General features: G+C 38.3%; 1 protein-coding gene across 1 annotated transcript in view; it reads right to left on the bottom strand.

The window, feature by feature from the left end:
• Positions 1 to 12,178, bottom strand: part of GABBR2 (gamma-aminobutyric acid type B receptor subunit 2) — a 495,928-nt gene that overhangs the window by 158,368 nt on the left and 325,382 nt on the right. Inside the window, exons 9-11 of the mRNA XM_065629246.1 lie at positions 7,978 to 8,058; positions 4,773 to 4,923; positions 4,148 to 4,280 (exon numbers count right to left, since the gene is read on the bottom strand). Coding sequence (XP_065485318.1) covers positions 4,148 to 4,280; positions 4,773 to 4,923; positions 7,978 to 8,058 — 365 coding nt within the window. The remainder of the gene's footprint in view (positions 1 to 4,147; positions 4,281 to 4,772; positions 4,924 to 7,977; positions 8,059 to 12,178) is intronic.

The raw sequence follows: 12,178 nt of genomic DNA, 5'->3' as shown, positions 1-12,178 counted from the left end.
TTAGTATGTCAGCTTAAGCTCTATTCATAGGATATGTCACTGGCGTTGCTAATTTTTAGTCTCTCTCTTCCATATAATGAATGCTTTCAGTTATTCTTCCACTTGTTTGCATTTTCCCAGTTGGTATCACATCTAGTTTCACACCCTTACTTCTAACTTCTTTTTTGCTATGATACCATGGTAATTCTGAGATTAAAAACAAAGATAGAACATTCTCATTCCCTCTCATATCTGAAGCACTTTCTACTTTGGCATACATATGAATTTAATGAAATGTTGTATTGCTTTTCCTTTTTCTGTACAACCAATGAAGTTGCTATCGAGTAAGACATGATCCAATGGTCCTAACTGACCACTTTCTCAGAATTCACTGCTTTGGGTAGTTTTAATTCTATGTAATTAGAGTTTTACTAACCTCAAATTCTGACGTGGAACTAAACAACACTACATTTATGAATTCTTACCATTAGGAAATGAATTATTATGTATTTAAATATATGTGATTTCCTTTCCATAGAAAATGGGCATACCAAGGTAAAAAAGAGTTTGGGAACCAATTACCCACTTTAGCACAGAGTCAACACTATATAATTTCAAAAATCTATATAATACTCCTATTCAGCAAATTATTTGACGATATGTTTGAAGTGCTTTTCTGACTCTCAGATACATTTGACACTTGGTTCTGTGTTTCAGCATATTGACTTATACCACATGCTCCCACAACCAATGCCTTAGAGAGTGGAAAATGGTGGTACAACTTATCGATGAAAGCCTTTGAAATTTTGGGGTGTTGCTGGTGTAATTTTGGATCATGTTTCAGTGTCTTTTGAATATTACAGCAAAAAACGTATGCCATATGTAGAAGTCAAAAAGACCGGAGACTGCATAGCACTTCACCCTCCAAACAATGCTACAAACACTGTGCTGTAGAGGAAGCACACACAACAGATTTGGAATGTAATACCTACAATTTGGAAACCATTTTTCCTGAATTTTGTGCATAGATTAAGGAGTATTGAAGGACCTCCTGTTAGTGTTGTCAAAAAATTATCATAAAATTAAACAGAGACAATATATAACATAACTGATTAAATAATGTTGCTGTTGTGTATGTACTGCTATCCTGTGAGATCCAAGGGCTTTTGAAATATAGAAGACAAAGAGGGTGATTACTTGGCTTCGAGAGGGGCTAACACTAATGACAGCTTTTTAGTTTTGTATGTGCTTATAAAAGTTGAATCAAAAGTTTTACCTCCCCACAAAAAAAAAAATAAATCTCCCTTCATTGATGTGGCTCTACTCTGTGCCTGAGATATAGTTGTTATATCCACATGTTCTTGGCTCAATGACTTCTTATGATCACTCTCCATTGTAGCTGGTTCTTTTAAAGACTAAGCCACAGTCCTGCATAAAGTGGGAATTTCAAACTAATAAGTAATATGGTTAGAATGGGTAATCAAAATCATGCCTTTCCAGGGAAATGGACAATCAAGAGATTTGCACTGGCCTGATCCTATAAGAACTGATTTCTCTAAGTAGTCCTTATGAAACCACTAAGCATATTGCCCATATGGAAATATGGATGTTCGTGACATGGAGCCAAATGCACAGGCTGTACCCAGCACTTAGTGGTTATTTTGGGGAGAAAGGAGGTGACACAGAAGAGTTACTGAACAGAAAAGTGGGTTTATCTCCCATATTTATGAATTGTCTGGCATTAATTCAGAGTTTTCTAGATACAAGGAAAGTGTATTGCCACAGTCAATGGTGGCCATGTAAAGATGATTTCTAACAGAAGAATAAACTATCCCACTGAAAAAAATATAATTGGAGCAGCAGATTTTATAAGAATTGTTTTAATGAGCAGGAGGTTATAAAAACATTTCCTGATAGGTTGCTTCTGAAGGGTTTCTTGCATCTATGAGTGTAATACTAATCGCTGACAGAGCTGGGATCCATAAGATACATCAGTAGCCATGTGCAGGAAAATACACTCAGAAATGCCTCTGTAGTGAACTGAAAACCTGGAATGCCAAGACTGGGGAGAAATCTCACAGACTCTGCTCTGTTGATATAACATTAAACATTTAACTATGTTAAAAAAAAAATCTCTACATAAGGCATGTGGTGATATTTCTTAATCAAAGTTTGGCTTTAAGAACACATTCTTTTCCTCCACCCCTTTCTTTTATCAATCAGTTGGGTAGTTATCTTACTGAAGTGCCCATGCAGACCTTTCGCTCTATGGCAGACAGACAAACAAACTTAACAAAATGTGACAGATACAAATGGAAAAAAAAGAAGAGGTATGTAAGATAAGACAGAACAAAGCAGCCCTCACTTAAATTTTGTTGCATTTAGAATATGACAGTAGTGGTTACATTTTGAGAAGCAAAAAATCAAACAGCAGAAATATTCTGGCACAGAGGCACAGGATTTTGGATGTTGGTTAATTTTCCAGAGATAACACTGAGCTGTTTCTCATTTAAAGAGGGACTTAAATTTAGTTTTATACAGCTAAATCTGGATGGAAACCTGTTCCTAGAACAGCTCCGTGGTGATAAGTACCTCTGGTTCCCATTTTCTTTCCTTCTGTTCAGCAGTGCTTGGCTGCTTCAAGGGGAGGGCTGTAGCCTACTTGTACAAATGGCCTGAGCTCTGAATACAAACCCCTCAAGGCTGAGCAGACATCAGGACCTAAAATTTGCACCTCCTGACACTAGTTTCTTCTGCAACAGAGGATGAGAAAAGAATGGGGATTGACATCAATAACACTTCTGCTCCATTAGAAGCTGTTTCACAAATAAGGGCATAATTGCTAGGAAAAAAATGGATGCTGGCATCTTCCACTTCCTGTTGGCCCCTATGTATTCAAGGAGTTATATACTAGTTTGGGAGAGGTGAATAGGATTTTCCTTTGAAGTCTTTGAGGCACCTCTTTCTACTAGCTGTACAGAGAATTTGCACTCTACCTGTAGGAAGAATGGATATTGTCTCCTTCTTTCTTTTGCTGCTAATGGTTAGGTGTCTAAAATACAGCTGTGTCCAGGCCCACCTAAGGAAGCTGAGACTTTGCACAGAAAATCCTACATGTTCACCTATAGTACATCTTCTAATGCATCTTGGCACATACTAAAGAGGTCTCCAGCGTTTTGAAATGTTATAACTGAACAAGTCACATGATATTTCACTTCCGTAATTGTTCTAGTCAGTCTGGAGGATTTAAGTTTAAATATTGGGATGTGTATCCACCAACTGGCTTTAGGCATCCAACTTTCATGCTTTGAATTATTCTCTGGAAGTAAAGTTTGTCTCTCTCCAATGATGATGACAGAAATTCAGATTCCCCCCAAAAAGGTGCTGTGAACTGCATCTTTCTAGAGACCTGAAGAAGGATCAGAAACATAGTGAAGATAACTCCTGATGTTCTTAGGCAATAGGCTAAGCATAGTCTTAGGAATTTTTGAGGAGAAAGTAATTCATACATTTAAATGCTGTTTGTATTGGTTTTGGAAGGAATATTCTTGAAGTGAAATTCTTTCCCTTTCTTTGAAATGGCCTCTGTAAGTCAGGCTGCATATTACAGTAAGCAATTAAGACATTGCAGGCTTCTAGGTGGACACATTTAATTTTGTTTCAGAGTTGCTTGTTTTAATTTAACTAGAACATATTCTACATGGATCTAGGCTTTGTGAGCTTATAGTGTATTGTGCAAATAGTAGTAGAAATCTTTGGAGATTCAGCCAAAAAGACTTTACTCAGTCTTTTTACTCAAAGACCCGGACAAGCAGCAGTCATATGGAACCTGTAAAGAAAATATAGTAACTTCGTAGATAATACTAGCTGCCATGCTACGAACACAACCTTTTAATAATCATCTTCATATATATAATTTCAAAATAAGAAAGCACATCTACTCCTCTATTCTGAGGCCAAATCCCAATGCACCTGAAGCTTTCAGTAGTAATAATAACATAGCTTTGTGCATGTTTCAGAATTTAGTCCCAGAAAACATCCCAGGAAAGAACTAAGAGAATAAGTGATGAAATGGAATGAGACATCCAACTACTGAACTCTTCTGTTTGCATTTCTCACAGAGCTTCCTGCAAGACTATCTTCAACTAGAATATATGGAATTACTTACTGTGCAAAGTGTCTCAAATGTCTTTTCGGAGACAAAGGATCCATCAAGACCAAAAAGAAAAATAGATGCATAAGAAAGCATCCCTCCAAGGATAATAAGGTTGTTCATGTAGGGACTGGACATCTTTATTAGTCTATGGACAAAAGGTGATAGTGCATTAAACAGGAAAAGACTACTGCTAGGCTATTATAGCAGTAAAGAAGAGCTTTTTGTAACCTGGCAAACAGACATCCTTTCTTGTAGAACTCTACACCATCTATAGGCATGCACACTATTTGCTGTTTTATGAAGTCTAGCATTGTTTCAGGTTTTTGAATGTTTAGTAAAAAGACCTTCTATTTAACTGATGGATTAATTAGCTAGGGTTAATATTAAGAGTAGACATTCAAACATGAATAAAGAAATTACACTTTCTAGATAGTATAAAAGAAACTGTTTTAACAGATAGACAATCTGTTCCAATGTGAATATATTACACAGTGATTTCAATTAAATAGTTCTAAAATATCATCTTTCCACAGTTTTAACATTTTCCTTTTATATATATCTAGATAGGCGACAGACTCTACAAACATGGCATTCAAATACAAAAGATGTAGTGATAGAAGTAACATGAATGTCTTACTTCTGATTTCTGTTTTTGATGTTAAAGAACAAGAAAGCACTGGCCATTATCATTCCTAGGATGGTGAGGGCAGAGAGGATGCTGTAGAGAGGCAGGGAGATCTTGCGTAGTTCCTCTTGTATAATTGTTTTGTCCTTCGGAGGCTCAAGTCCTAGAATCACAAGAAGCAAAAAAAGGCTAAAGCTCAGCCAGATGCAGAATTTCTGTAAAAAGATTTGCCTCTCCTAAGTACTATACCTTGACTTAGCAACTGTGAACCACATCAGTAGCTGATGAAATAATTTACTTTGACAGACATATGTTAGTCACATTGATTGACAAGATGGCTTGCATTTCTGGAACACATAAATATCCTCTTTGGAAGAAAAACCACACCAAAACCCTAATGCAGAACCCCATGAAATGTATACTAACTATCCTCATTTTAAAGTACAAATAAACACTAAAATGCATACTATGACTCTAAATTTTACCAGGAGGTTATGCTTTCCTGAAACAAGTGACAGAGCAATAAGGAGAAAACAGAGAGCATCGTTCCGCTGCATACTGCTATTATTACCAGGGCAAATTCAAACAGCCTCTCTAGGTACTTACCACAGCCTTGGTGTGGCATCACTGGGGCAGGGACTGACAGCCCTGGGGGGCTGAAATGGGGTCCTGGGCTGTGGGCAGGGTGGGGGATGCCCCAGGAGGGGTGGGAGGCAGAGCTGCTGATGCCCTCAGGACTGTACAGAATGGAACAATATGGAAAAATGGATTGCAAAGGTTTTACAAGGACAGACCCACTTTGCTAATCCTTACAGACGTGGATTTGAATGTCTGAATTTAAAAACTATATTTGAAGCCATGTACTTGATTGACAGTCAGCTCTCATTAATTAAAGGCTTCTTGGTTTAATGAGAATTACTTTCCAACAACTGCAACAAAGCTCTGCATCCCTTACTTCCCACACTCCGTTTTACCCGCTTCCTACACTTTCTTGGTGCAGGGGATTGGCACAAGGCCTTTTGCATCGCTGCCTTCTTTCATTAAGAGATTTGCGTGCCCTGCAGTGCCTGGGCCTGCCCTTTCACACCAGCTCTCCGTGGGGCTGTGAGGATGACCCCACGCAGCCGAGCAGCTTCATTCCGCACCGTGGCTGCAGAGGCAGAGCTCTGTGCACCCGCTGGTCAGAGAGCTGTAAGTAAGGAGCTGACCTAGCGGCTGCCATAGCTCAATTTCACATCCACTCTGCTGCTTTTCAAGGATTTATAGAATAAAATAGCTTTATCTATACCAGTTATGCTGAACCAATTGAGACAATGGAAATTTGCTATCCTTTGGACTTTATGCCTGACATTTCTGCTAAAAAATTTCCTTTCAGGTGGTCACAATAAAGTGGTGGTCAAGGGAACTTTTGCCGATTTGGTATTGGAGAAAAGTACCTGAGATTTTAATCTTTTCCCCTTCCCACCTCAGAACGTGTGTTCACAGTGCATGATACTTCACAAAATTAGGCAAGAAGTAACAAGCTAAATACACAATAAAGCACATGCCTGTATTAAAAGAACTAATACTAAAGAAAAAAACCCCAACACCTTACTGTATCAAAAATATACAGAGTATATTCATGATTTGTATTTATTAAATATAAACAACCAGTGATTCTATATGTAATTCCCTATTTGTGCAATGGCCATTCAATTCTGTTGCTTCTAATATAATGAATTATTGTTCTCTTCTGTGCAATCTTAGGCCATGGGTTAAATGGGGCTACATTTACTACTCCTCATTTCAAACACTTAAAGTTACTAAGTCTTTTATACTACCTGCAAGACATAACAGCTATGTCCTCCACATTGAATATATGACTGCCTCAATGAAAATTTAAGGTGGGTAAATGGAGAAGGTTCACTCTGACTCACGTAATGCATCTTAAGACAAATATATGACAGGCTATGAGTGGAAAGAACACCAGATGTGGTTAGAATAAGAACTAGGAGTCTGATCCTGAAAAAGGCCTGAAGAGAGAATTTTCCCCATCATCTACTGTCCATAGAGGCATGGAGTTATGAACAAAACCTGTCTCCTGTTACTTGCTTTATCCTATATATGTTCTCTGGAAATTATGGTATTGAACTAGAATTCAACCACATCATCAGTTCCTCCTTGCAGCAAAAATAATCTGCTGGGACCCAGACTTCAGCAAATGGGACAGATTCTGCACTCTTCATTTCCAAAGCCTCATTTTCCAGACAGATGTAAGAAGAGCACATAGCTGTGCTCATGCAAACCTTGGGTGCTGGGACACTGAAGACGGGTGTGGTAGAGAAGAGGATGCAGCAGCTTGAAGTCATCCACCACTCCCAGAGAAGCCACAGAGATCTCATGAAGACAACTTTACTTTCCATTAATGAATTGCACTGTAGCAGAGCTTAAGATTAAATCTTAATTATTAGCTTTAAAAATAACGTATATGCCTAGATTCAACACGAGAGACACTTAAAACTAATTTCAGCTGACATATGTCTGCATTGATCATAGGTATGCTCAGAAAGCTGTGGGTATACTCATGTTCCAAGTGCTGTGAGGGCAGAGGAAGTCTCCATGTTAACTTTGGAGCAGCATGGGATAAAGAATGGGAAAAAGATACAGCAACACAGGCTGTTTGCCTGCTGTGGACCTTGGGAGTGCTGCTGGGCTGGACACCCTCTCTGGCCCTGTTTCAGATGGGCCACCTTAAAGCTAGCCTTGGTATTTTGAAATCCTATTTTCTAACTGCCTAACAGATACCTCCCAAAGGAAAACAAGCACCTCCTCCTCCTTTGTGCAAACACACCACCCAAGAGCATCACTCAGGTGAGATGAGCTGGGAGAGTGGGAAATGGGGACGAAATTAGAACATTATTGATCAGTAGAGATGAAATAGAAGGCATATCTTCATCTTGTTGAAGTATCAAAGAACATTTATGTACATACATGAATTTGAATTTATCCTGGTCATTGGAATGAAAAACAAGTATATGATATCGAAACACTGCAAATTTCTGTTCAGAATTCTCCTTCTATTTTTTTTGAGCACAGCTCAGTTCCCTTTCTCTTTATACAGTGTCATAGTTTTTTGATATTAAATATCCTAAACCAGCTCTTTAACAGCATGCAGTCTTACAAACTACATACAGCCATCCATGTCATTGCTGTACTTCTTTCCAGTTTTCTCTCCTACCTTGGAACCTGATGCTGTTGTTGATTATTTCCAGGGTGTCAGCCACAGCATTGTACTCTCCCACCTTCACTTCCTTTCTTTCTGCAGAGAAACAAACACGAGTGATTGTTTATGGCAGTTCACACATTCTCAATTATTTAACTGATTTTGCCTTCTTTTTTGACAGTACGTCAAAAGGAAAAGAAATGTGCCTGAAGTGCATGAATTATTAAAGCAGAATGCGAGACAGCACATGTCATCAAAAGAAATATTTCCGATTCTTTAAAAAAACGCAAAGTATTCTTAGGAATTAATTTACATAATTAAGGAATTGTTGTTACGGGGCACAGACATCTCCAGGTTAAAAATCACACATTTCCTTAGTGTCTCACACCATGCAGGACATTTTGCTGGGAGAACAGACATGGCTAAATCACACATTCCACTCTCATTTGAACAACTAGGACATCTTGCTTAGTGAAGTATTTCCCGGGGGAGTCATAGCAGCAGGCTCCAGCCAGTATGGAGTAGTCTGGCTAGTTAAGAGATACGCTGGGAATCTAATCTCTTATTCTGACTGGGAATAAGCAACTCATTAGTACCCTGACTGGAAAACATACTATGTTATGTAATTAAAGCCAACACGCACTTGAGCTAAAATGTTACTGTTACTCTCATCTGCTATTTTGGGACTATCGTCACATGTACGGCGTTTTTGTACCTAATGGACTAGAGTAGCGCAGATATAGGAATTTAATTTGTTTGGCTGCTGCTTTGGCCACTGTAGGGGGAACTCCAGCACATGCTTGTCCCACCCTTCTGATAACATCTGGCATCAGTTAATTTCTGCTGTTTCTGTTGGGGTTTTGGTACGTCTTAGAAGTGCTGGAACTTACTAAATTATCGCTTTCACACCAAAGATGAGAGATTTATAATCCACAGACACAGTGGCGAAAGTTTTCTTTGATAAGCTGGCTCAGCAGAGTAAAAAATTTCTTTTCCAGACTCTATGTCTGGGCATGCACAACCCAATTTATATTTAAATTCTGAGCTCATGACCCTATTTGTGACACTGATTTGGGGAGCTGATGATCTTGAACTAGATGGCAAATTTGAAAAGACTGTGTTTCATCCAACAGATCCACATTAACCTTTTCTCCTTTCTCACTCAAAGTGATTGAGCCTGTTCAGCTCTGCTGAATAGAGCAGCTAGCTCCATTTTAGCAAAATCTACAGCTGATTAATACTAATCTGAGAGCTCACAGGAGGCAAAAGTTTTCCTTACATAAACCACACTTCTTATTGTTAAAATTGTTTACACAGAATTGCAAACTGGGCTGAAAATCTGGCAGAGATACACATTTGCTATATCCACATCAAAAGCTGGAGTTTGCTGTTCTAAAAACTGATTTGCCTTTCACATGAGCAAGATCCGCTTGTGAGGCCCTAAGACTAGTTTGGAATAAAAGCACAATCCCCTGGTGTCCAGCAGCAGTTTCACAAAGCCCATCCACACAGCACTACAGACTCTTAGGAGTAAATATAAGCTTATACTTTCTGTCACTGGCTGAAAATTCTCTGTGAAATAGATATATGCATAAATCCTTGACAGTCTTAAACAATAAAATCCTCCCAGTAGTCATCTAAAAGCTAAAATGTTTACTGCTAAAAATCAAACCACTTCACTTCCATCTGTGTTTGTAGCATAACAGCTTTTACCTGTATATCTAAAACATCAAAACGCCATCTAGAGAGATGAAAGACAAACGCTAGTATGTGTATTGACATACAATTTGCACATTAGATGCCAGATAGTCCACAGCATCTACTTATCCAAGTGGGGAGGACACGTTCCTTGGTGTTGGTCTAGCCACAACTCTACAGCAACAGGCTAAGACCTGATAGCTCTGATGAACAATGAAGGGAAAAGAGTAATTGCTCCACAAACTTTTGTGTATAGAGCGCTTACTGGGACTATAGTAGGTGTGAGAGGCACATAATAGGTGGCAAAGCACACACAAAAGGGAACATCTGTGGTTTAGTTGATTAAGGTACTGCAACTAAAACTTTTTCTGTGGTTGCCTCACGTGACATACAATGCCATTCCTTTTCAATATTTATAAATTCTTACATGGCTTCCTTTGCAGATGAAGTAACACTGAGAATGTGCCTATGATGGCAAGTACAGCGTAGTCTAATACGGATGAGGTAGCCTGCCACTAGCTAGCCTGGGTACCAGGAGCTGGTCCTCATAGGAATGGAGCTCATTGAGAGAAACAAACCTCCACAGCAGACTGAGCTGAAGAGTGAGACTTTTTTTGGACTTAGAAAGGCAAGAGTCTGTGGAAAAAAGCATGTAGTAACTAGGAACCACATTATCAACGCCTCACCCTTTACAAATACGAAAGGACAGTTCATAGAGCACATGCCAATGTTTATCAAAGTCAAGAAAAGACATAAAGATATTTGATATCTCAAAGTAGTTACAACTGTGGAAAGTAGTCTATGAGGGAAATACATTATATTTTTATCAAGAGGAAGGATGTCGTATTCATTTCATAGTTTGATGATAGGGGTGCTGCAAGGGAGACGCAAACATTCTTTGTGATCTTTTGTCCTCCTGTTGTTTTTTCAGTTTCCCAAGCAGAAGTGCTGTTCAGCGACAAAGTCACCTCCAGATATTAATTAAAGAAAGCAGAGAGGCAGCACTATAGCTAAGGATGGGACTGCAGGCTCTGCTTCTCTATATGCCATTACCTCGAGTTCCCTTTGGAAATTCTGAATTATTCAAGTCAGTATACTGTTTGTATGATGTAGCTCATATCTGTCAAAATCTCTGTGTGTTCAACAACAAAAGGACAGGGGAAAATGGATCTCCTTCAAACAAGAATACCAACAAAATGCTTTGCACAATATTCAGAATATGATGTTGGCTTCTTTCTGTAGTGCTTTCATTATTTTTAACCTGATCTTTCCATACTCATGATAGAGAGATTGTATTGAAACCTTCCTGCTCAGGTTAAAATCCAGAAGCAAAATATGATGGAAAATATACTTGTTTTGGGAGACAATGCTTGCTAATACCATGACAGGAGTGGTAGCATTTTAGAACTTGAATCTGCAGCTGTTCTTTCACACAGGAAGAGAAAAGTATGAAAACTAACCAATCAAAGAAAACCGGACCAGAAATATGTGACTGAAAATTATGGCTAACAGAATTATAAACAACTAATCCTTGTCATTAATTGTCACATAATAGATTACTTATATTGCCAAGATGAAAGCCTTTTGCTAACAAAGAACTGAACTACTCTTAAAGGTGAATTAAAATGGTTACCTCTACATTATTTATTACAGAATTTTATAGCTCATTTTAAGCAACTCCTGACAAATTGACACACTACCGCTTAATTAATTGTGCCATATTTCATAAAGTTAATACAACAGATTTTTTAATTGCATATGAGGTAGTTACATGTTCTTGTTGAATGAAAGCGAAAATAAATCTGCATCTGACATCAGCTAAGTAAAACAAACTTACCAAATCACAACAGTATGGCTGTTACCCACATACACTGAGAATTTCCAGATGAGACTATGCTTAGTTTCAGTTCCTTTCACTATATGTCATAATACCCATTTCCACTACATTTTTATAAGTGTACTTATTCACATTTCATGAAGATAGTTTCTACTGAGAGATGTTTACAGATGAGAGAAAGCACTTGCAATGCAAAAGAGATGGGACAGATGATTTCCTTTGTTTTTCTCTATGTAGAGAATGCTGGCTAACTCCTAATGATGCTAAAACTTTGTCTGTAACTAAAGCTTGCAGCACCTTGCAGTATGTTAGTCTACTGAAATGGTACAAATAATCCTAGTGGTGATGCAGTTAAGCCAACATAAAAATGGTTACACCAGTATAATCACCAGTATAATTTATGCTTATAATAGTGATACAGGGAATTAACTAATTAACACTTAACTAATTAATATTTAGAGAACTAACACTTAAGGAGCTAACGCTTAGAAAGCAAACCCTTAACCCACAACACTTAGAACCCTTAACCCACATTACAATTGCCTAGCTTTGCTTAGCCTAGTGTAAGAGAAACAAAAGTTTATTGACGACTTTACAGGCCTTGCAGGGAGACAAAACCTTGGGTGCATCCTTGGTGCATCCTTGGGTGAATTAGATAACCGAAACTTGGGCGGGGGACAG

The sequence above is a fragment of the Caloenas nicobarica genome, chromosome 2 (genome assembly GCF_036013445.1).
Source record: "Caloenas nicobarica isolate bCalNic1 chromosome 2, bCalNic1.hap1, whole genome shotgun sequence".
Classification (NCBI taxonomy): domain Eukaryota; kingdom Metazoa; phylum Chordata; class Aves; order Columbiformes; family Columbidae; genus Caloenas; species Caloenas nicobarica.
This window is presented reverse-complemented; position numbering and strand designations above follow the sequence as displayed.